Raw genomic sequence first — 26,161 nt, forward strand, 5'->3', positions numbered from 1 at the left:
AACAGCCAAGACATAATTAGCACCTTTTCTTCATGCTGAAAATATCATTGGTAGCCATAAAAGAAATTTGGAGAAAGCCTTTCAGCACCTTAACTCTGCAAATGGCTACTATGGTTATTGCTATACTATCATGATTTGCCTACTGATGGGAATAACATCCCATCTTACCCTAACTGTATGAGACAAGGGAGAAAGAGAGAAGTCTACGCAGGAGGTGGGTGAGGTGGGGTGGAAATGAGTTGTGAAATTCAATTAGACAATAAACAAACTTTCAGTGCCCTCGTTGTCTTCGTTATTCTCCAACTTCTTGGTATATTTTGTCTGTAACCAGGGTGATTTTCTGAGATAGTTTGTTCTCCAAAAGCATGTTTTGTATCAGACAGGCAAAAAATATTGGTCAATTTTGTAATGAATGGAAAGGCTCTTTATTTGCCTTTTCATGTTGTTAGTTGAGGTTACAAAAGCCAAAGTAGTTATGATCAGAAATTTCCAGCAGGGGGTGTAGTTGCGTCTGTAGGGTAAATTCTTTTGTAGCCAAACATATGAAACATGTATTGTTACCACCACTGATGGTCTAAGCTGGAAGTTTAATAACATTTTTTATGGTTGTCATCTCTTTTGATCCTAAAAAAAAACCCAACCATATATATTAATACTTTATTAGGATGTGTTAAATAGCTAGAAATTTGTGAAGAATATTTAAATTAAAAACCTAAAATGCCTGACTTGAAATCGTATTCTACTATTTTTTTTCAAAGTAAATAAAGAACAAAGCTTCAGGTGATTTTAATTATCCAATACAGCAGAGCAAGTGCTTAATTTTTTTTTAATTTTAGATAAGAAGAATAGTTGATCTGAGAGGGCTTGGTAATATTTACTCTACTTCTCTCTCTGTATAAAGAATAAATTATTCATTTTCTCAAAATTTCTCCTTTTGGGTGGGGAGGGTGGATGTTTAAAGTTATTTCTCTGAGGACATGGATCCTGATCAATTTTAAAAGATGCCATATTATCCTTTGGTTTTTGTTTTATTTTCTGCTTTTTATTACTTTTTATTTGTAGATATCTGAGCATTTTCAACCACAGAACTTAGGTTCCCAATTCCCATTTTCATATTTTTATTTGTACAAGAAACTGTATGCTTCATTTTTTGAGAGAGCAAGTAACATAAAAACAAACTAACAAAAATATTAACTTTAGACTAATAGTATTAACATGGAGCAAAGTCTTAAAGTTCCAGACTCCTTAAATGAAAATGGATGATGTAGAATGACTATAAATGTCAGCTGTGAAAATTATTGCTCAAAAACCATGGCTTAAAGCAAAACAAGACAAAACATTTTCTGCTGTCTTAATTATGAGAAAATGAGATTTTTTTTTTCCTTTTGGTATCATGTCCTGATTCTTCAGTATCATGTCTGTTTTACAGGAAAGGTTAACATATAAAGAAGATATGTTAATGTTTCCTTTAAAAGCTTTGATTTATTTCCCTTTGGTTTATGTTGACACATGTCCATTGTTATGAAATTTCTGATTATTTAGGAAATAATTTTCAAAATATATCATAGGGTGGACACGCTATAGTCCTTAACATTTCAAAATCAAAATTATAACTTTAAATTGGCTTCTTGTATTTTTAAGGACTTTCTGTGCAAAGGTCAAGAAATGCATTTAAATGTATGACTTCTTCAACCTGTACAAGCGGTATGGGTACTTCTGGCATTAGTACCACACTTTGATGGTTCCATTCCCTCTCCCCAACTTCCTTCTCTTTTTTTGTCCTTTCCTCCCCTTTGTATTTACTTTCACTGCAAGTTTTCTTTAGCATCTTTCTTCCCTGCATATGGTTTGTAACTGAAAGAAAGAAGTACCTACAGACCTTACTTAACCTATTTGGTACCATTCTCATACAAGGGAGTGGCTGGAGTAAGGAATTTTAGTCATGCATTTCTATAATTAGGGATTAAGAGAGGTAGTGAAATTAAACCGACCTCTTCTGCTTTTGTCTATTAAGTTAACCTTTGAGAAATATGGAGAGTAGAGGTACAGGGGTGGGGAACAAACCAATAGAACTTCTGCTGGAATATTGTGACAGATTTACTGACAAATATTTTCTAACAGGTTTTTACCAAAAAACAGTTTTTTTCTTTACTAACAGACCGTAAATATACGTGGTTGGCAGCAGCTGCATCATTATAACACTAAAAAACAAACTTGGCTAACTTCATTACCTTATGTAACACACAAAATAAAGAATAACTTGAATTTAAAAGACTTTTTATAAGTTAACTTCACTCATAATGAAACAAATCTTTCCCCAAAGAGAAATTCTAGCCCAAATTACTTCTTTCGTTTAGACTTAACAACGAATTTGGGGTAGATTTATGTTTTTTCTCATTCTTTTATCTGCTGGCAACTATTTCAAGACCTCTAAATAAAACAGATTCTGATGACCTTGGTAAAGTCACAAGACCTCATTTTCAATGGTGAAAGGAAAAGCAGTTTTCTACTGTCCTTTCTCCACCATACAATGCCAATGCCCAGATGAGAAATACATCAAAAGTCTAGTGTACCCCCAAACGTGTGAAGTCTCAAAAATATTGAATATATTTAAGGCAGTATAATGAAATTCAGGTGGCTAATGGTTCCTAAGATTGAGCTGATAGTGGTGTGAGAAGGGGTCTTTGGGGCCACCCTCAAACCCATACCAAGTTTTAAATTTCGCTCTATTTCCATAAGGACAGATGAAACCGAGGGCCTGATGCCTCCCTGTGCTGTGTCGACGCAGAAAAGGATTCTTCTGGCTCCCATGGAGTTTTGCCTTCTAGGTGAGTACATCACCAGGTCCCGGGCGGATGATGTCTGTAGTTGGCTTACGATCCCCAGGCAGAAGGCTGGCTGCACACACAGGAGCATACACACGAGCGTGTCCCTGCGAACGAGCTTGGGCGCATATTTTCCTCCCTTTAATTCTTTAATGCTTAGAAACCGTAAAGGGGTGTATCGAGAATCATTCAGTGCCCATGCGATGTTTTGCAACCGCTAACACAACGTCAGGTTCCTTGGCAGTATTGTGGTTTGCTCTGTTTCGGCCAGAAACCGGAACAGAAGGAAAGGGAGAAAGCAGGGAAGATTCGGAGACAACAGTGCTCTGGGCTGCACAGTCTGTATCTTCTAAAGCGTGGAGGATGGGACAGAGGAGGAGCAGAATACGGAGAAAGGGGAAAGCTGAGGAAAAATACTCACGCCAATGGGTAAAAGGGAAAAGGTGAGAAGGAATGGAGTAGGAGAGGGAACCAATGGATGGGAGAGGTGAAGGAAGAAGGGGGAGGGGCAGAAGCCAATGGGAGAGCCAGGACGCCAGCGAGGACGCGGCCCCGCGCTTGCTCCCCTCCCACCGGCTCCGAGCGCTCGCGCCTTCCCAGGCTCCCGGGAGACGAGGGCAGGGGCGGGGCTCAGCCCGGCGCGCGGCGCGGGAGGCGTCGCGAGGTGAGGGCGGCCGGGGTGGGGGATTGTGGGGAGGGCGGTGCGGGTGCGCGCGCGCGCGCCCCGTCGAGGCTGCGCCGCCGCTCCGCCCCCGGCCGGGTGTGTGGCTGAGCGCGCGCGCGTGCGTTCCGGCGGTGCGCGCCGGGAGAGATGCTGAGGTAAAGTTCGGGAGAGAAGGAGAGAGCTCCGTCAGCGCGAGGGAGCCCGAGTGGCCGCCATTACTGAGCCCGGCGCGGCAGCCAGAGCAGGGGAAGGGGGGAGGGACGGGGCCGCCACTGGTGGCGGGGAGGGAGGGCGGGTGGGTTACCCGGCAGCGGGAGCCGTAGGGCTCAAGGTTTCGGGGCGTGTGTGTTGGGGAGGGCGGGGGAGGTGGTTGAAGGGACGCGACGCTCGGTGAGCGCGCCAGGAAAGAGGCGAGCAGAGAGTGGAGGAGGAGGAGGAGGCGGCGGCGGCGGGAGCGCTCCCCAGGAATGTCGCTGCCGCCGCCACCGCCGGGGCCGCTGCCGTTGAGGAGGAGACGGAGGAGACCGACGGTGTTAGGTAGGACCTTGCGACCCCCTTCTCCTCCGGGCCTGCCCGCTCGCCCCCTCTCCGCCACGACTAGGGCCCTGCAGCCGCCGGCTGCCCGCTCGGTGGCCGCTGCCGGTTGTAACCAGTTCAAGGGGCCGGGGCCCCACAGCCGCCGTGGGGAACCTGGCTCCGCGCTCAGTCCTCGCGAGCCGGCGGGGGGTGGCTGCCGCCGGGGGAATACGGTCGGCGTGAAGGGCAGCGAGGCCGGGGGAGGGGGCGCTTTCTCCACAGGTGACGGGCTGGGGTCGGCGGAGGCCTGGTGGCCAGGATCGCGCCGGCCCCGCCAGGCGTCCGCTGTCGCCCGCCGCCCTCACTTGCGCTGGTCTCGGATGGTACGTGGGGAGGGAAGGTGGTGGTGTCTGTTGGCTGGGTTGCTGCTAACGAGTTCCACCTGGAAGGGGGAGAGGGGGTGGGCGCATATTTGCAGAAACACGATCTTCGTTGCAAACTTAAGGCGCCTTTCAGGGGGCTCGGCCCTTTCACTTTCCCCTGTCTCCTCCACTCCTTCCTGGGTTCTCTTCACCAATTTCCCAGCTGCTGCTCGGGCTAGGGTGTGAGAAGTTGCACTGCGCAACCAAAACCCAGAGTCCTATCGGTTGACTGCGACTGGGTTGAGGATCTGATACTGAGTTTTCGCTAGAATAACCTTTAGATTCTGCCTCCGTTTCCACTAAAGAAAAGTATCGGGGTGGGGGTGGGGAAGCGCGCGGGAGCGCGCGCGCACTTATCCACACATAAATACACTCACTCCCTCCCTCACACCCTCCCTCCACAGCGTTAATAGAAATGCAAGTGAGGAGGAGGCTCTGGGTGCAGCTGAGGCTGAAAGGTGCTCGGAAGTAAAGACAAACTATTAGGACGTTTAGTAGAATTTCGAGAAAGTTGTAGGGGAGACTCTTTCACCATGTGATAGAGATCCAGTTTTCGCCCCTGCTTAATAAATGGGAATTTAAGTTTTAAATGTCGACCTGCGGCATGTGGATGGTGTGTACGCGCATTTTCAAGTTTAAATTCCCAACGATAACTTGCTTTTTCCTTTGTGATAGGTAGGGAACGATATTGTTTTTTAAAATGTTCAGATGTGAAACTGAAATATGTCGCTGTATTTACTGGTCTTCGAATAGCTTCCTTTGCTTCTGCCTTCTACAGGTGTTGGTGGCGGGGGTTGCCGGCTCCACTTATATCCAAAACCAGTACTCAATTTGAACACTATATTAGGGAGTGTTTGTTTGCATTGAGGATCTCATTCACTTCAGGGAATATTTCTGTAAATGTCCATTTAAATAGTTCTTACAACAACAATTTGATCTAGATGCAACTATTCGGAAAAATATTTGGTTAAGATATATTAGTAAAATGTGTTTGGAAATATTTACTTAACATTTCCAGTTTACTTAACATTAATATGATAAAAGTGCTCTATTTTTAGGTAAACATAGTGACCATATAGATAACCTACTAGACAGTTTCCAGGTTAAGGTTTTGCTTCCATTTTAAATTGCTTTCTCATTTTTTGCTCTTTCATCCGTTCTTTGTAATTGACCCACATTTCTTTTATCAATTGTAGAGCAAAGGAAGAGAGTGACTGTGGTTAAGTGCAGATCACCAAAAACTTATGTAGGCCTTCAGGCACTTCATGACTAAATATACACGATTGGAAAGCTGGGTATGTCTGTGCATGTAACTTTCAAGAAATAGCTCAATTGATCTGATTGAATTAAGCAGAAATTGGAATGATACAGATGACTAAAGAACAGTTGATTTGGATTGGCATGTGTAGGCTACATTTTTTAGGCTACATTTTTTAACCACTTCAGCAGGTCTTATTTTTACCATTCTTTATACATTAAGAACATTGAGGAATGGGGTGGATTACACTTTGACATAAGAAAGACGTCACAGAATTCTGATGTCTTTATCAGTTTTTTAGCACCCCACCCCATTTAAATTACTTTAGCAATTTAAAAAAATGTATTGCAAAATTACAATCTTAATTCTGTCACGTGCTTACCCAAAATGTTTTGAAACCATCTCCCCCTGTCCCCCTTTTATGAGACAGATTTAGTACAGTTACTCTTTTGGAGAAAATTTATTTTAACCTTACCTTGTAAGTTAAGGATTTTTAAGGAATAAAATAATTGTATTTGCATTCCTTTTTTGGAATTGAAGTTATATAGCTTAGAATAATAATTTTGTAACTCAGTTTTTTAAATTGAAGAAAAAGTTATGTCTCATGAAGACTGCATTAAACTTACTTTTTTAACATTAGCAGGACTTAAGGTAAGTGTTGTCTTTAGTATTCACTTAAATATGTAATGGCATAATAAAGATTTTCTTGGTAGCTACAGAATAAGTTTTAACTGTCACGACTTCAGTTTTCATATATATTTAAAATATTTAAAAGCTATCTATTTGGGCTGTGAAACCCATGATTTTTTCTTTGTACACCAAGAAGGTATGAGGATAATGTAATTGACTGAAGAAGCATTGTGTAGTATTGTGTTTCAGTAATGTCTGTTTTTGTAAAATACACTTAAAGTTCACCAGGGGAATTTGGTTTTTGAAAGAACTGTGAAGATACTTTCATAAAAGTGATTCATCATTTGGTGACTTGAGTAATCAAACTTCTATTTGTTCAAGTGAAGGTTGTTGATCATTTTATCAAACCAGGAAAAATCATATTAGAAATTAAGAAAAATAGTTTTAATGGTAAGAATTTTAAGTATAATTTTAAATTGATTGGTTTTCAGACTCTGTTCCTTGGACTCCTTAATCGATTTTTCCTGGGTGTCTTGAGGCTTCCTCTGACAACCCACGCTCCCAAACAAAGGCAGTTTCTATTTTTATTAAGTGTACTTAAATATAAGAATTCATTTGAAAAAGAAAAAAATCATCTGCATTAAAGAGAATTGAAAGCCTCTGATTTGTTATTCATTAATTCATATTTCCTTTATTTAGCACTTACTGTGTATCTGGCCTTGGTAAATTGGAGATGTGTGTACCTGAAGCTTTAGTTGAAGAGAGAGTAAATAGTTACAAGTACCAAAAGATGCACAAAAGAGAACAACTATTTCTATCAAGGCCTCTTTGGGACTCCTTAAACAGAAGAAGAAACATTTGAATTTGGATATTTTCACTGCAAGTGGGAGTTTGATTGTGAGACACAGTAAACAAAGGTGGTCTTTTTTTTTCCACAGTCTTTTGGAGGTGAACTGTCCACAATAACTTAGACTAGCAGTCAAATATATAAAATAGGTTGTTAGTGTTTGGTTACAGCTCTGTGCTTTACTACTTAGAATGAGAACTATTACTTGGGAAAAAGAGGTATGTATAACTGTAATTTTAGGATTAAATTTGACTAGTGTATGTCAGATTCTCAAGCTTTTCATTATGAAAAATTAATGGTAAAAGTAAATTTTCATTTTTCTAGCTTCATATTAGATTTTGCCTATTTTATTATCCCTAACCAATATTTTATTGAGCAGCTGGGCACTGTGAGGAATACAAGGACATATAAAATATTACTGTCAAGGAAATATAAAATATTACTGTCTTAAAAGCGCTTATAGCCTTGGTTAGGGAGTTTGACAATTTAAGAATAGTTAAATGCCAGTTCAAGGCAAAGTAGAAGAACCACATACAAGGCATTACACACTGATTTAAAAATCAGTGTGAAGGGAATTTAGATAAAGGAGAGAATATTTGAAAGTTTCATAGGATTGGAATAAGTGAGGAAAAAAAGACTTTTAGGTGAGTTAATGATGCTTGACTAAAGTACAGGGAAGTGCAGGATAGATAAGCAAGTGGGGGGGAATACAAGGTAAAAATGTAAGCGTGTCAGTTTGTACCTTATAACCCAAATTCAAAGAAGTGAGGGAAAGTGTTAACACACAGTTAATGGAGTGGTGGGGAAATAAATAATGTTTACGTTACTGTCTATCCATCTTTGTTGTATTGTTAAAGAACCTTGGAAAAACTACCTTGGCTTCTGATGTATAGTTCATTTTCTTCCTGTTGATCGTGCACTCTTCTTGATCCAAAATTTCATGTTTCTTTCTGTACTTACCTTTTCAGAGCCAAGATAATACCTCTTTTATATTTACTTATTTTGGTTGACTAGTGAACTAGTGGAAAATTAACATTCCTATGATCTGGAGAATTGTAAGGGCCAGATTTCTCTTCTTCTCTGTTAACTACTAAGTATGTAACCCTTTTGGTATTTCTTACAAGAATATTAAGTGGTCTTTTAAATAAATTTCTAAAAGTTTATGATCTTCATGTTACTATATTCTAGACCTTGCCTCATTTCATTTCTGTATTTTCATTTGTCTTTGGAAATATTGTCACCTGAAACTCAAGTGATAACCACTGTTTATTGCTAAAACCAATTAATTTTTCATTAAGAAACATTGACTGATTTGTGTTTTTTTATATCTAGCAGCCAGTCCCCAAGCTCTGTGTCTTGGTTTGCTTTTTTTAAGTTCTGTGATAGTTCAGGTGCATTAAAGCCTCCAATATTTAACCATCTCTTAGGCTTTTTGCCCCACCAAATCTAATTTTGTATCCCACTGCCAACCTAGAATATCTTCTTATTACTTATTATAAGGTATAACTGCTTTTAGCCACTGAAGACCTTCTGTAGTCATATCTTCAGAAATAAAAGAAATAAGAAAACGTCTCTACTTTCTAACATGGCAGCAGTGCTCTACCACTCTTCCCTAATCACACACGTGGAATGACTTCTGTTTTAAATCCAAATCTAATCTATTTTTTAAAGTTCACTCAAATCCGTTTTCTTCACTGAAGCTTAGAGGTCTGCAGAATATAGCCTTGGGGCCAAATCTGACCACCTGCCTGTTTTGGTATAATAGCTTTTTACATTTTGAAATGGTTAAGGAAACAAAATAATATTTTGTGATATGTCAAAATTATGAAATTCAAATTTCAGTGTCCATAAACACAACCATGGTCATTCATTTAAGTATTATCAGTGGCTTTTTTGTCCTATGATGTGGAGTTGAATAGTTGTAACAGACACTGTATGGAAGGCAAAGCCTAAAATACTTACTGTTGGCCTTTTACAGAGAAAAATTTCCAACCCCTGATCTGTTCCAATTTGTACTAATCTTTCAATTATTTGAATTCCTATTGCATTTATCATTTCCATAGTATAGCACATTGCCTTTGTCTCCTTTGCTATGGTACTATAAAGCTTCTTAAAAATAGTGGGGAAAGTGCTTTTGAGCCTTTTAGAAAAAAATCCACACCTCCTTTTTCTTACTCGACTTGTTAATGACACCATCATTAAGAAAATTGTTAAACCTTACCTAATATAGTTTGTGTAATTAAAATAAGGGTGTTCTCCTTTAATAGCATTGCAATATTGAATGTCAAATTATGCCTTTTCCCCCACTATCTCAATTCTCCAAAATGAGGAGAAAGGACTCAGACCCTGGAAGGGAGGAGAGCACATTCATAGCACTGGTGGACTTCTCTGTACATACCTTTGTACCTTCAAAACTTCTGACATGAAGCTAAGCAGATAGTAGCTAAGCACTGTAAATACTTAATGTGTTGTTTACATAGGTTGATATAAATGAAGTGACCTTTGGTTCTTCTGTTTTCAGCACAGGATAAGGAAATGGTCTAGGAAGAGTTTAGAATAACTTTTACACCAAGGCCTCAGTGACATGTTAGAAGAAAGTGTCAACTAATAGGGTAGGCAGTTAATCTGTTTGGGAATGGTTTAGGTCATTGGTTTTTAAATATTTTATTCAGTGAAACTTTTTAAAAAACAAATACTTGAAATATCAAAAGGTAAAAATGTGTAAAAGCAGAATTACCTTTGCTGCGTAGGGTTCGGGGAGCTTTCAGAGTACTGCCTATTTGGATGGTCCTGGAAATACTTCATTGAACTTTCAGGCTTACTGTTTATAAGCCCATAATTTGTGTTAATGAGCAGACTATAGTTCTTGGGAAAAAACTGGACTTTTTATATTAGAATATTCTGCTGTTCTAATCTTTCTGGGCCCGTAGCAGTTTGTGATTTTTGTTAATTGCTACTACAGCTGTGACTTCAAGATTGCCTAATGATTTAGGATCTGAGGAGATTGTCTAGTCATCAAATATTTGAGCACCCACTGTGTGTCAGGCACTGTTCTGGGCGCTGGAAATATGGTAAAAAACAGGACAAACAGAAAATCTTCATCCTAACGGAGTTTGACCCAAAATCCTACCACAATAATTCTAGGTTATTTAGTCACTATATAAATTGTTGAAATTATTAGTAGATTCTCTTTTCATTCACCTGATTATAGTCTTGTCTAAAGACTAATTTATAGGAATGATGACTTTTTAGCGTTCCTTTCAACTTTAAGATTGTGTGCTTATGTTGTAGAAACCTTGTTCAAAGAAAATACTATGATCAACCCTCTTACAGGTACTACACTGTTTAATTACTTAGCTATCTTATGTATGTTAAAATAGCTTTTGCATTTCCTCTTCTAATTTTTCACAGCATTGATAAATTTGTGATTGAAAATGAGCAACATTGGGCGGCTGGATGGCTCAGTTAGTTAGAGGAAGAGCTCTTAACAACAGGGTTGCCGGTTCGATCCCCACATGGTCCAGAGAGAAGCAACAGCTTGAGCTTCGAGCTGAGCCTCCGGTGGGCGGCCGGTTTGCTCAGGGGTTAGAGTGCACTGTTCATCGGTTGAAGTCCCACATGGGCCTTCAACAACTAGATTGAAAACAACAACTTGACTTGGAGCTGAGCTGCACCCGCCCCCCCCACAACTAGATTGAAAAACAAAAACAAAAAACAACGACTTGACATCCTGGAAAAGCACTGTTCCCCAATAATAAAAACAAACACACAAAAAGAAAAAATGAGCAACATTAAGGAAAATAATAGTATATCAATATATCACATCCATCTTTTAGTATACAGTTGACAGTTTTATTCTTAAATTCTTCTAGATAAGTTTACCTAAGAAAGCTTAGAGCTTTCTTCTCTCTTGAATATCTGTTTATATTAGGGATATTTTATTTATTTGACTTAAAGAAGCTGGAGCACATAATTATAATTATGTCTTGAAAATGTAATTTCCTATATTGTGATTTTAAATGTGTCAAAAATAAAAATTAGACGATTATTCTGGCTGAATACATTGTTATAGATCATAGTCTGCATTCTCATTGCTTAATTTTTGACTAAATTTGCGGGACCTTGAAATATATGTGTATTTCCTCTCATAAATAGCTATAGAAAAACCTTTTAGATTAATAAATTACAGCACTTATTTAGTAAACATAACATACTTTTTTATTTGCCAAAGGGTTAAGAGCATTTTGATTTTAAATTTATTGCGATTCATGCATTTATTGAGTAGTTGCTATGTGGGAGGCACTGTTCTGGGATCTTGGGATATAAAGATTTGTAGATCCTTATTAAACCCGAAGTGGGTGGGTTAATGACAAGTAATAAAGAAGTATGTTGTGTAGTAAGTTAGGAGGAAGGAGTTAGCAAGGGAGATTTTGGGAAGTATTGGGAAAAGTAAGTGCAAAGGTCAGAATATGCTTAACATGTCAAGGAACACTGAAGAGTTCAGTGTTTTCATTGTAACGAGCAGAATGAGAGTGGGGCGAATAAGTAAGACTGGTAGTAATAGTAATAGTAAGAGTAGATCAGAGAGAAATACAGGGTTGGAGAAGGAAGGTCTTATATTAAACCATTGAAAGGATTTGTTTTTTTACTTTTAGGAGAGTTTTCAGCAGAAGAATTGGAGGCTCTGACTTATGTTTTAAAAAGGAACACTCTGGCTACTCTGATATGAATAACCTGGGAAAGAGGAGCAGAAGTGGAAGCAGGGGAATTAGAAGCCTTTTTAATAATCTAGGGCCAGAGATGATGGTCAAAGTTATAGCACTAAAGGTAGTGAAAAGTGATAAATTCTTGATATATTTTGAAGATAGGGCCAATAGGAATTTCTTGACACACTATAATAACGTTAAAGTGAATGCAAGTTTTGTGAAAAGGTACAAAGTAAAATTTTAGTTTAAATCCAGAAATACTGAGAATCTATTTTTTTCAGTTTCCTAGGAGCTTTGTAGAATTGAAAGTTTATTTTTGTAGAAAGCTACTCCATATTACTAAAACTCCATTAAAAGGAGCACGCTATGTTTGAATGGCTTAGTAAAATATCTTAGAAAACTTAGATGTAGAGAGAGCTTCATTTCAGCAGTTGTAGGACAGTTCCATTCAAATTAATGCATTGTCATTCATTTCTGTCCTTACACTTAATCCAAACTTATTTCCTTGAAATAAGGTTATCTAAGGCAAAATGAGAAACTGCATTGCAAACTTAAAAGCTTAATAAAAGCTTTCTAATGTTTATTAAAGATTAGTCATCAAGACACTCTTAACCCTTAACTTTGAGTAGATCATTGTTAGTTTTGTCTTAGTTTCTTCATGAGTAAAAATAAGCACAATGCTAGAAATTACAAGAAAATGACAACAGGTTAAAGCAAAGTTACATCAAAAGTAGAAATACAGGTTCACATAAATATTACCGTTAAATATATTTGAAAGGAATTTTCAAAATATCTCGTATATAGACATTGGCCATTAGTTTATTAGTGGGAGCACAAGAAGAGAATGGATTTTTTTTTTTTTGCAGCACAAAAGAAAAACTACCTTAGTTAATGGAGGGCAATTTTGACCTGGATGTTGAGGATAATTCATGTATGTCTGAAATTAAATTCTCTTATAACCTCTATTGCAGCCAACCTCATAAAAGCTATCTTTCTCCTGTGAGGTGGTAATAACAATCTCACCCAAACAAATGGCAAAATCTTTTTGAGGGTAGGGTGATGGCATTTTTTTCCTAGTCTAGAGTTTCTCAAACTTTTTTGAAACCTGAAAACACTTAAAATTAAAGCTTCTCAGTTAAGTAAACCTGTAAATCAGATAAAGAAAACACTGCTCTCTGTTGAGAAAGTTGGAAGGAGAGAGCAACTATTTGCCCAGTATTGTTTCCTATGTCTAGATGAAATAATTTTTCCACCACAGTTTGAAAATCACTTTATGGTGACTCCTGACATAAGCTCTGGAGCTGACTTCAGAATACCAGCAGGTAGCTTGCCTGAGAGCATTGTTATAAAGAAGGTCATTGATGTGTTCCTCACTGTATCTAATTGGTAGTTTACTGTGAATTTGGTGTGAAAAACCATGAATGTCATACAAAGCTAACTTATTTTTAATTTAAACTTTAATATTTATGATTCAGACTGCTAATTAGGGTGTGTTGAAGCCTCAGTATTAAAATTTATCCTCAATATAATAGAGTTTATTTCTCTATTTGATAAAAAGCCTTCCGGTTTTCAGTGACCAGTGAAAAGATGATGACTTCATGGCACCATTCATTTTCAATTTTAAGGCCTTTTTCTGAAACTTAAAATACATTTTGTGATAGAGTGATTTCGTTTTGGTTCTTAAACTGTAACTTAAAAGAGAAAGGAATCTCAGTATTTTGAGATTTGTGCTATAGGAGAGCAGAAAGGAGTCTTTTAATGTATTTGGATAAGCATATATAAGAAATGTTAATAAAGATGTGACTATGGCAAGGATTAGATTTATACTTAAAAATTTCTTCAATGCTCAAGTCCATGATGTGACTTTGTATTGTTACTTTTCTATTAACACTTGTGTGTGTCTCAAATTGTGGAAGGCAGGGGACAGTCTTATATGTCTTTGAATTGCTCTTAGTTTTCAGAATAGATGTTTGTTTTATAAAGGGCTATAAGTAGTTCTAGTGTTTGTACTGTTTAACATAAAAATTCCCCAGAGTAATCACTAGATATGTTTTCTTCTGATGTATATTTTAAAGTATATTGTCTGTAGTTTTTGGCTTTTCTAGTAAGAAGGATAGACCTCATATTCCATTATTTTCAATTTCTTCCTTAATTGTTAGCTATGGTATCATGTGCCGTTTTCACAAACTAATTTTCCTTTTTATCATTATGTCTAACTTTGTTATCCAGTTAATTCACTGTTTTATTTTTGGTAAATATCTATAAATGAAATAGGTCAATTGTTCTCTTACACAGTTTAGGGAGAGAATGTTAAACTTGATGCTAGATACAAATGCTAAGTTTAATCAGATTAAGATTTAACAAAAAATTTAGTGAAAAAAAAACTAGTTAATGAGATTGGGTGGGACTGCTCAAATTTCTTCTACTTACTGTATAATCTGCTACCAGATAAATATTTGTAAGTCACAAGTCTGATCATACCATTTTTTAATAATCTTCAGCAGCTTCCCTGGTTCTGAGAAGCAGGACTAATATTTATTAAGCACCTTTTGTTTGTTAGATACTGAACATTTAGAAAAAATTATTTAATTCTTAAATTTGTATAGATATGTGGCCCCACTTTATAGATAAGGGAATCATGTCTGAAGAGGTTTTGGGCTTTACTCTTGTCATAAATTAGGACATAATACTCAAATTTGAAATTAGTTCTATTTACTCATGTTTTCTACTTTTTTGTTGCTCCCTAACAGTAATATTTTATTTATTACAAAAGGGAAATTACTAAACATTTTGTTTGACTACCACATGGCTGATATTATTAAAATTAATATTTAGTTGAGGCTAATACAATAAACCTCTAGACTATAAGACTGAAAATTTATTATTTTACCTGAAATATTAGTCAAAAATTTAAATTACAAGAACAGTTTCTCATTACCATTAGTTAGTGTGGCAAATATGCAGTATAATCTTAATAGATGTTTACTTGCAGTTGTGGTCAAAGGAGAAGTCAGGTATTTACAGCCAGGTGGTGGTTCTTTTCTTAACCTTTCTTTTCCTTTTTTCTTCATGTTCTTTATAGTCTTTATTTTGTCTGATTAAAGATAATTTTCACGTATGTTGATGTACATAGCTAGATATTTTCCCTCGTAAAATTTTGATGCGGCAGAAATCATGTATTTTAATTCAACCTCAAGAATGTGAAGAATCTCCAAATAAAACTTTATAAGAGACTTATTCATTGCTTTCACATAAATAACCTAAATTAAAATTACATGCAATTCTTAAAGGTTATATAATGTTGCTGGTATGTCAAATACTGCTGAAAGACTGTCTCAAATATGTAATCTTAAAATTCTTTAGCTTGGTTCTCTTCAAAATGTGGTTCATGAGCTCTTTGTAACTAGTCAGAGGAAATAAATGCAGAAACCAAGAACATTTAAAAACAATTTGACAGTAATTTTTATGTCTCTTGAATCTAGTAAGGATGGGGCTTAGATTTTTTTTTTTAAACATTTTATGTTTTGCAAAAGTGGGCTTGCAGATATGAAATAAAAATTGGTGCTTCACCTTAGATAGTTTGACAAGCATAGTTAAATACTGTCAGTATTTGTATTAACTGTCCACTTCTATTTTCCTTTTAAGTATTTGAATATCTTAATTGTTTGGGGGCATAAAATTGGATAGATATCACAGGAGTGTATTGAAACTTTTTGAAAAATTTTTTACATTCTAAAATCTTTCTAATTAATACGAAATTACATTTTAGGGAACTAGTTTTGAGGAAACGTATAATAGAAATCAGGTTGTTTTTAAAAGTTGTGAGGGAGTTGTTAAGGTGACTAGTACATTTTAGTTAACACCAAACATAGTCTCCAGTCACAGAAAGCAGGAAAATGGAGGGAGGGGAAAGGACTAGTTTCCTCAAACTCGTTGGAAGGAGTCAAGACAAAATGCACATTTAGTTAATAAGGGCTATTTTAAAGTTTGTGAGATAACTAAATTTTGTGTTATTTTAATTGTTAGAATTGTAAATTTTGAGGTCATCGTGCATTTATAACAATAAATCATTAGCTATGATTTCTTGAAATGTAACGTTAATTTGTATATTGCTTTGTTATGAACATCTTTAATATGTATATAATTTAATGTGTGTAATTCATGATTAAGGTTTGTCCTTTTTTCTCCTCTTTCTAGGAAGATGATCCATATGATCTTGAAGACCTTTCTGCACAGAAATGAGGGAAATACAAACAACCAAATATAGTTCCGAAATTCAGGATCGGTATTTTGAGATGATTTTATTTTCAGAATGAGCAGTATATCTGGTTACCTTTGTGAATGTAGAGACATGAGAAGAGAGTTATGATGGCAAAAAACAAAGAGCCTCGTCCCCCATCCTATACTATCAGTGTAGTTGGACTCTCTGGGACTGAAAAAGACAAAGGTAACTGTGGAGTTGGAAAGTCTTGTTTGTGCAATAGATTTGTACGCTCAAAAGCAGATGAATATTATCCGGAGCATACTTCTGTGCTTAGCACCATTGACTTTGGAGGACGAGTAGTAAACAATGATCACTTTTTGTACTGGGGTGACATAACACAAAGTGGTGAAGATGGAATAGAATGCAAAATTCATGTCATTGAACAAACAGAGTTCATTGATGACCAGACTTTCTTGCCTCATCGGAGTACGAATTTGCAACCGTATATAAAACGTGCAGCTGCCTCTAAATTGCAGTCAGCAGAAAAACTAATGTACATTTGCACTGATCAACTAGGCTTGGAGCAAGACTTTGAACAGAAGCAAATGCCTGAAGGGAAACTCAATGTAGATGGATTTTTATTGTGCATTGACGTCAGTCAGGGATGCAATAGGAAATTTGATGATCAACTTAAATTTGTGAATAATCTTTTTGTTCAACTATCAAAGTCAAAAAAACCTGTTATAATAGCAGCAACTAAATGTGATGAATGTGTGGATCATTATCTTAGAGAAGTTCAGGCATTTGCTTCAAACAAGAAGAATCTTCTTGTAGTGGAAACATCAGCTCGATTTAATGTCAACATTGAAACATGTTTCACTGCACTGGTACAAATGTTGGATAAAACTCGTGGCAAGCCTAAAATTATTCCCTATCTGGATGCTTATAAAACACAGAGACAACTTGTTGTCACAGCAACAGATAAGTTTGAAAAACTTGTGCAGACTGTGAGAGATTATCATGCAACTTGGAAAACTGTTAGTAATAAATTAAAAAATCATCCTGATTATGAAGAATACATCAACTTAGAGGGAACAAGAAAGGCCAGAAGTACATTCTCAAAACATATAGAACAACTTAAACAGGAACATATAAGAAAAAGGAGAGAAGAATATATAAATACCTTACCAAGAGCATTTAACACTCTTTTGCCAAATCTAGAAGAGATTGAACATTTGAATTGGTCAGAAGCTTTGAAGTTAATGGAGAAGAGAGCAGATTTTCAATTATGTTTTGTGGTGCTAGAAAAAACACCTTGGGATGAAACTGACCATATAGATAAAATTAATGATAGGCGAATCCCATTTGACCTCCTAAGCACTTTAGAAGCTGAAAAAGTCTATCAGAATCATGTACAACATCTAATATCAGAGAAAAGGAGGGTAGAAATGAAGGAAAAATTCAAAAAGACTTTGGAAAAAATTCAGTTCATATCACCTGGGCAACCGTGGGAGGAAGTTATGTGCTTTGTTATGGAGGATGAAGCCTTCAAATACATTACTGAGGCTGATAGCAAAGAAGTGTATGGTAGGCATCAGCGAGAAATTGTTGAAAAAGCCAAAGAAGAGTTTCAGGAAATGCTTTTTGAGCATTCTGAACTTTTTTATGATTTAGATCTTAATGCAACACCTAGTTCAGATAAAATGAGTGAAATTCATACAGTTTTGAGTGAAGAACCTAGATATAAAGCTTTACAGAAACTTGCACCTGATAGGGAGTCTCTTCTACTTAAGCATATAGGGTTTGTTTATCATCCCACTAAAGAAACATGTCTTAGTGGCCAAAATTGTACAGACATTAAAGTAGAACAGTTACTTGCCAGTAGTCTTTTGCAGTTGGATCATGGCCGCTTACGGTTGTACCATGATAGTACCAATATAGATAAAGTTAACCTTTTCATTTTAGGGAAGGATGGCCTTGCCCAAGAACTAGCAAATGAGATAAGGACACAATCCACTGATGATGAGTATGCCTTAGATGGAAAAATTTATGAACTTGATCTTCGACCAATTGATGCCAAGTCGCCTTACTTTTTAAGTCAGTTATGGACTGCTGCCTTTAAACCACATGGGTGCTTCTGTGTATTTAATTCCATTGAGTCACTGAATTTTATTGGGGAATTTATTGGAAAAATAAGAACTGAAGCTTCTCAGATCAGAAAAGACAAATATATGGCTAATCTTCCATTTACATTAATTCTGGCGAATCAGAGGGATTCTACCAATTCTACCAGTAAGAATCTACCAATTCTCAGGCACCAAGGGCAACAGCTGGCAAACAAGTTACAATGTCCTTTTGTAGATGTACCTGCTAGTACATATCCTCGTAAATTTAACGAAACCCAAATAAAGCAAGCTCTAAGAGGAGTATTAGAATCAGTTAAACATAATTTAGATGTGGTGAGCCCAGTTCCCACCAATAAGGATGTATCAGAAGCTGATTTGAGAATTGTCATGTGTGCCATGTGTGGTGATCCATTTAGTGTGGATCTTATTCTTTCACCCTTCCTTGAGTCTCATTCTTGCAGTGCTGCTCAAGCTGGACAGAATAATTCCCTAATGCTTGATAAAATCATTGGTGAAAAAAGGAGGCGAATACAGATCACAATATTATCATATCATTCCTCGATTGGAGTAAGGAAAGATGAACTGGTTCACGGATATATATTAGTTTATTCTGCCAAACGGAAAGCATCAATGGGAATGCTTCGAGCATTTCTATCAGAAGTTCAGGACACCATTCCTGTACAGCTGGTGGCAGTTACCGACAGCCAGGCAGATTTTTTTGAAAATGAGGCCATCAAGGAGTTAATGACTGAAGGAGAACATATTGCAACTGAGATAACTGCTAAATTTACAGCATTGTATTCTTTGTCTCAGTATCATCGGCAAACCGAGGTCTTTACACTGTTTTTCAGTGATGTTCTAGAGAAAAAAAATATGATAGAAAATTCCTATTTATCTGATAATACAAGGGAATCAACCCATCAAAGTGAGGATGTTTTTCTACCATCTCCCAGAGACTGTTTTCCCTATAACAACTACCCTGATTCAGATGATGATACAGAAGCACCACCTCCTTATAGTCCAATTGGGGATGATGTACAGTTGCTTCCAACACCTAGTGATCGTTCCAGATATAGATTAGATTTGGAAGGAAATGAATATCCTATTCATAGCACCCCCAACTGTCATGACCATGAACGCAACCATAAAGTGCCTCCACCTATTAAACCTAAACCAGTTGTACCTAAGACAAATGTGAAAAAACTGGACCCAAACCTTTTAAAAACAATTGAAGCTGGTATTGGTAAAAATCCGAGAAAACAGACTTCCCGGGTGCCTTTGGCACATCCTGAAGATATTGATCCTTCAGATAACTATGCGGAACCCATTGACACAATTTTCAAACAGAAGGGCTATTCTGATGAGATATATGTTGTCCCAGATGATAGTCAGAATCGCATTATTAAAATTCGAAATTCGTTTGTAAATAACACCCAAGGGGATGAAGAAAATGGATTTTCTGATAGAACCTCAAAAAGTCATGGGGAACGGAGACCTTCAAAATACAAATACAAATCGAAAACCCTGTTTAGTAAAGCCAAGTCATACTATAGAAGAACACATTCAGATGCAAGTGACGATGAAGCTTTCACTACTTCTAAAACAAAAAGAAAAGGAAGACATCGTGGAAGTGAAGAAGATCCGCTTCTTTCTCCTGTTGAAACGTGGAAAGGTGGTATTGATAACCCTGCAATCACTTCAGACCAGGAATTAGATGATAAAAAAATGAAGAAGAAAACCCACAAAGTAAAAGAAGATAAAAAGGTAAGTTTAACTTATGGTCAATAATGTTTATACAGATGTTTGTTTTTGCCTTTTAAAAATTGTATTTTTTTTTTTTTTAAAGATAGTGGATTTGACATCAGTGAGAACTTAAGCTGCCTTATGTCACTCAGTAAATACAATTAGCTCTTTAATTTTCTGAATATTTTGTGAGGGCAGATTATTTTTTATTTTATTGCATTCGTTTATTTGTGCTTTATCTTATTTGAGGAAAAAGTTTGATTTCGGGTTCTTATGTTCTTCAGCATAAAAATTCTGAGTGACTATGTTTATTCTCTTTACAGAAACTCAGACATAAAGTGATTTTATTCTTTTTTTCTTTTTGAAAGCATTCCATTTGTCTTTTTCCTCTCTGACCTACCAGTTTTGCAATATTAATTTGATATACCTATCTCACTCAAGGATGTTAACAATACAGTCAAACTGTAATAATTTGTAGTCTTGGAAATTTATTAACTTTTCCAAGCAGCTTCTTTGTGGATAGTGGTATACTGCCTAAAGACTTGCAGAAAGGTTTCTTCAGGTTGAATTGTAGAATCCTGACTAAATAGCAAGTTATGTTTTAAATGGTTACTAGTTTAAATGGTTACTAGTCTCATGGTGTTAAGCATTAGAAACCCAAATATGTATGCTATTAAAATTGTATTTAGTCATTTAAATTTTTATTAGATCTTTCACAGTGGTACTTCAGCACCTTCACTTCCAGCACTATTTGACACCTGACTGTACGCAAACTTTTATTCAAGGTTTTAAAAATAGCATTCAGTAAGCTTTTATTCTATGTATTGATAATTTCTTTATCAGTTAATTCTATAATCTTAAATATTACTACAGCCGACTGCTGTTTACTAACCCCAATTAAAGATACGGATATTTTGAAAAGCTTATTTCAGATAGTTTTTCTACACCTAGTAATTGCTGTCCATTATAGTGGGATAGACTCCATTTTATTTTCTAAGTTTAACATTTTCTAAGTTTCAGTGTTTTCTTATCATTTACTATGTTCTAGATTAGGCATGTAAACTGTTTTGAAGTAAGATTCAGCCAGACTTATAGCACAAACTCAATTCACGACACGCTACTAATTAAATATCTCTGGCATCTTTTCAGTCACCCTAGTACACTAGTTCTTGCTACATATTTTATCATTCCTAAAAGACTTCAGGATTTTTCTTTTAATTTGCTTATGTTATTAAAATTACTTAATGCTTATTAGTAAAACTAATGCATCCACCGTCTTTCTATTTTAAATTGCTTTTGAGTGTTATTTTTCCATTTTTGATCACAAGTCTACTTAATTGTTTTGTTAACTTTTTATTTTAATATAATTTCAACTTAGAGAATAGTTGCAGGAAGAGTAAACAGAGCTCTTGTATACTCTTTCCCAAGATTTACCAGCTGTATACATTTTGTCCCACTTGCTTGAGCGGTGTGTGTTTGTGTGTGTGTGTATAGGGATTTATTTATTTGTTTTTGAGCCCTTTGAGATCAAGTTGGATATATAGGACTCTTTATCATGAAATGCTTTGTTGTGTATTTCCTAATAACAAGAACATTCTCTTAAATGGCAACAGTACAGATACTAAAGTCACGAAATTTAACAGTGTTGCAATACTACAATAGTCCCCTTATCCACAGAGGATATGTCCCCCAGTGGATTGCAGTTAGTACCAAACACTATATACTGTTTTTTCCTATACATACATACCTATGATAAAGTTTAATTTATAAATTAGCACAGTAAGAGATTAACAATAACTAATAGTAATAGGTAACAATTACAATGATATGCCGTAATAAAAGTTATGTGAATGTGGCATTATTGAGTAAATTAATGGTACTTGAACACAAGCACTGTGATGGTCGATCTCATAACCTGGATGTATACTAATGACTAACGAGAGGATGACATATACAGTGGGTATATACTGGACAAAGGGATAAGTCATGTCCTGGGCAGGATGAATTGGGACAGCTAGAGGTTTTATTCCACTACTCAAGTGTGTAATTTGAAACTTATGAATTGTTTATTTTTGGAATTTTCCGTTTAATGTTTTTGGACTGAGGTTAATGCAGGTAACAAACTGAAAAGGGAAGCTGTGAATGGGGGTAGAGGACTACTGTATTATTTAATCTACAGTCTATGGTCAAAAACAGATTTTATTCAAAAACAGATTTTTGAACATTTTGAACCTATGTCCCAATAGTGTTTTTTGACACCAGAATACCTAATTTTTATTTAGTTGGAATTATAGTGTATACATAATATTTTTCCATATTTTTTCACTTAGTTTTATTTCTCCACATTGCTCCATAGTCTTTCAAATTATACTTTTAGTCATTACAGAGTTTTCCATTTAGCAAATGGTATCAAAACCGGATGGTTAGGCTTCCAAGTTTTAATTTTTTTCTTTTTTCCCTTCTTCTGCCTTTCCCCGACTCAGGTTCCAGCCATTGTTCCTCAGCCTAGTTGTATAGGACACAGCTCCCTGGCCCATGCTAGTAGTAGTATGAGCCTTGCGCCCCCCCCCTCCTCCCCTCTCCTCCCCTCTCTGATGCAGTTGGCTGCTCACAGCAGCTCACGATAGCTGCCGGCCACTCATGCTGGCCACTGGCCACTCATGACGGCGGCAGCCCAGCTCCAGGGAGAGCCATTGTTCACAATCTTAGCTGTAGAGGGCGCAGCTCACTGGTCCATGTGGGAATTGAACTGGCGACCTTAGCATTAGGAGCACTGAGCTCCAACCACCTGAGCCACTGGGCAGGCCCCCAAGTTTTAATTTTCACTTTTATTGCAGTGGCCAATTTGCATAAAAGTTTGTTCCTTTAGATTATTTCTTTAGGATATATGTACAACAAGCTTGAGTATTTCAATGACTTGATATTTATTATTCCTATAGCTCTTGCAGTGTTAATTTCTTAACTGAGCACTGTGAGGGGAAGGAGTGTGCCAAATTTGTATTTATATCTTGAAGTTTTGGCATGGTCCCTAATTCCAGTTAGTTTATTAATGATAATGTTCCTTGAATTAAATCTCCTCACATCTGATTTGTCCTACATAGTCACTTAATTATATTTCAATGATTCTAGAATCCATTTTTTAAAACTTTTAAAAATGTCTTAAATCTAGATTGATGGCATGTCATAATTTAAGTAACAGGTTTTTTTGTTTTTTAGAGGTAAATAATGGTGCTGTTTTCAGTCACTGGCATCTTAAATTTACTAAGTACAGTAATTTGTCTTTGATTATTCCTAGCCACAAATACAAATGGGAATTCATATCAGACCTAGATTCTCTTCCTCCCCACTTGTAAATAATTCATATATTTGATTCCACACAATACTTTGTATAATATACCTCTTTTCATTTGATGTCAGTCTTCCTCGGTTGTATTGAAGTAGTGAGTTGGCTTTGAGTTGTACTTCTAATCTGCTTTCTATTGATTTGACAGTGGTCTCGGCTGTCTTACTTTTAGAGCTGTTACAGAATTTTCATGCACTTTTATATAACATTGCTTAATTTTTAGTTTTGTGCATTATATTTGAATTCATAACAAAATTAGAGAAATGATATTTTAGATCTATAAGTAATTTTTAAAATCTGATGTCACTTAAAATGTTTGGTTTCTGGACCTGTGATCCTAAAAAGATAAACATAGGTTACAAGGCAATTTCATAGATACACTTTTGTGCCACAGTTATATTTTAGGGCTTTGTATTTATATATACACAGTTGACATGCCTTGCATCTCTCTGTGGTTAACTATATAACAGTTATCTATCTGGTTTTTCCTTTAAGCATTACAGAAAGTCTGGAGCACTTTAGTGCAGCTTAGTTTGCCTAAAAATTATTCTCATAGTGGAGCTGGACTTGAGTAATTAAAGTTGTCTTATGTTTTAATTCAGTAAGCACGCACTAAAAACATACTTAAGTCTGTAAAAAAGGTGTTGAAGTACAAAAAAAGTTGAAGATGTGCATCCCTTAAAGAGCTTCAGTATTAATTAGTTTGAGAGACAGTAGTACCCTGTGGTTGGGGCAGGGTTAGAAAGTACTACAAGAGCAACTTAAGGAAGCATGGTGTAATAATTAAGAGTAGTACATGGTCTAGAGCCCACTTCTGGGATTTGAATGCAGGCTCTGCCACTTACTAGCTGTGTCAGTGTATAACTTCTCAGTACTTCCATCTAGGAAATTCATACTTAGGGCTGCTATGAGAAACAAGTTCATACCGATTTAGAGTACCCAACACATGGTAAATTTGTTAAGGAAGAGACTATGTACACTATATTTTGTGATAGTATTGTTCAAATATAAATATACAGAGAATACAGGATGAGAAGTCACCATAGAGTGTGTGGCGTTAGTTTCACAAAACTTCATGAAAAAGGTAAATTATCGGTGTTGAGGATGTCGATTGGCTTTTAAGAAGGAGAAAAGATATTTTAGGTGGGGAAAATCATTTGTAAAGCAGCATAAAACTGTGACTAAGCAAGGTGAGAAATGATAGGAAACTGTTCTAATTCAGAGTATTGTAAAATATCATTGCATGTATAAGATTCTGCTAAACTGAAGAGCTATTTTATTTTAAATTCGAAAGCAGTTACTTAAGTTGGGCCTGCCTGAGCAGTAAGTAAAGTTGGATTGGACTTCAAGTTGCAATTTTGAAAGAGACTGACATCAAGTAGTCTAGATAGGAGGCTGATGTACACATTTAACGTGATAGGGGAACAGAGACCAAATGAGAAATCAACAAAGCTAGAAGTTGATTTTTAAGACTAGAAAATATAGACAAACATTTGGCAAGACTGATCAGAAAATATGAGAAGGCATAAACACCAAGAAAGTAAAGAGGAACATAATTACAGATAGATCAGATTTAAAAGATAATAGTGAGTACTAGTAACAATTTTGTGTCAACAAATTTTGAAAAATCCTAGAAAGAACAATTTACCTAGATGAGAAAACTTTGAATAATCTTGTAACTTAAATAAATTGTGACATAGTAGTTGCATCTTGCCACAAAAACATGAGGCCCAGATAATTTTACAGGAGAATTTTCAAAGAACAAATCATTTCAGTATTCTACAAACTGTTCCAGAAAATAGAAAGCAGGAGAATACATTCTTTAATTTATTCTCTGAAGTCATGTATCCTTAATTGCAGAACCAGACAAGGGTGGTATAACAAAGGAAAATTATAGTCCCATTTTAATTATGAGGTTACATGTAAAAATCCTAAACAAAAGACAGTCCATAGACCCTTAATTGCAATTTTGAAGTCCAGTAACCTGAAAATCAATCTTTTTTTAGAACTTGGCAGCACAACCTGATTTTTTTGTTGCTGTTGTTAAAACCTGACTCAAAGTGATACGAGACTACTTAATGTTGTTTATCTTATTTAGAGTAAATATCTATACGATTCACTGCCAAAATGTTAATGTATTTGAGTACAGAGTACCAATCCACAATTTGCTGGGGTTTTTACATAATAGACATTTTTTGTACTGTACGTATGGCTAACTAAAAATTTCAGAATTCTTAAACTTATCTTGCCCCAAAGCAAGGGTTTTAGATAAGGAATGTTAGACATATAATAGCAAAAACATCCGACAGTATATAAAAGGCACTTGATAAAATTTACCATGTTTTGCCATGTATAAAGTGCTCCTGTGTTTAATGCGGACCCACGTTTTTGGCCCAAATTTTCAGGGAAAAAATCTTTCGTTTTAATTTTTTAATTCAAATTTTTATTTGTTTACATTGAGGTACTTGTTTGTATTATATTGTAAAGGAATTTTAGCATTTATTTTTTAACAGTATGGTACAAGAAATTTTATGTAACAAATAACAAAACACAAGAACAGATACAAGGTACAAGAAATTTTATGTACTGGTAACAAATTTACGATATTTAAGCATCATAGAAGGCCAAGAATTCTTCATTGTTGCAAATTCGTTATAAGTTCAACAAAACCAATTATATACCAGGATATTATTTTTCATATGGATATCGTTATTGATTTTATAGAGTTACACTTTTAACTCGTAAGCATAAATAAAATAACGAAAAACATTTATATAGATACGGAATTAGTACTACCCATGTATAATGCTGGTCCTTATTTTTCCCTCACAAATTTGGGCAAAAAAGTGAGCATTATATGCTGCAAAATACAGTAGA

The 26,161-nt window shown here is 36.1% G+C and overlaps 1 protein-coding gene across 4 annotated transcripts in view; it reads left to right on the forward strand.

The window, feature by feature from the left end:
- The first annotated feature begins 3,467 nt into the window (after positions 1-3,467).
- The window catches only part of ARHGAP5 (Rho GTPase activating protein 5), a 77,383-nt gene continuing 54,689 nt past the window's right edge, over positions 3,468-26,161 (forward strand). For 2 of the 4 annotated variants that reach the window (XM_033107544.1, XM_033107545.1), the window contains exons 1-2: positions 3,854-4,026; positions 16,066-19,962. In XM_033107544.1, coding sequence (XP_032963435.1) covers positions 16,234-19,962 — 3,729 coding nt within the window. In that variant the 5' untranslated portion in view covers positions 3,854-4,026; positions 16,066-16,233. Of the gene's footprint in view, positions 3,490-3,538; positions 3,645-3,853; positions 4,027-16,065; positions 19,963-26,161 lie in introns of those variants that run through there. The other 2 variants (XM_033107543.1, XM_033107542.1) reach the window with 2 other exon arrangements.

The sequence above is a fragment of the Rhinolophus ferrumequinum genome, chromosome 6 (genome assembly GCF_004115265.2).
Source record: "Rhinolophus ferrumequinum isolate MPI-CBG mRhiFer1 chromosome 6, mRhiFer1_v1.p, whole genome shotgun sequence".
NCBI classification, from domain to species: domain Eukaryota; kingdom Metazoa; phylum Chordata; class Mammalia; order Chiroptera; family Rhinolophidae; genus Rhinolophus; species Rhinolophus ferrumequinum.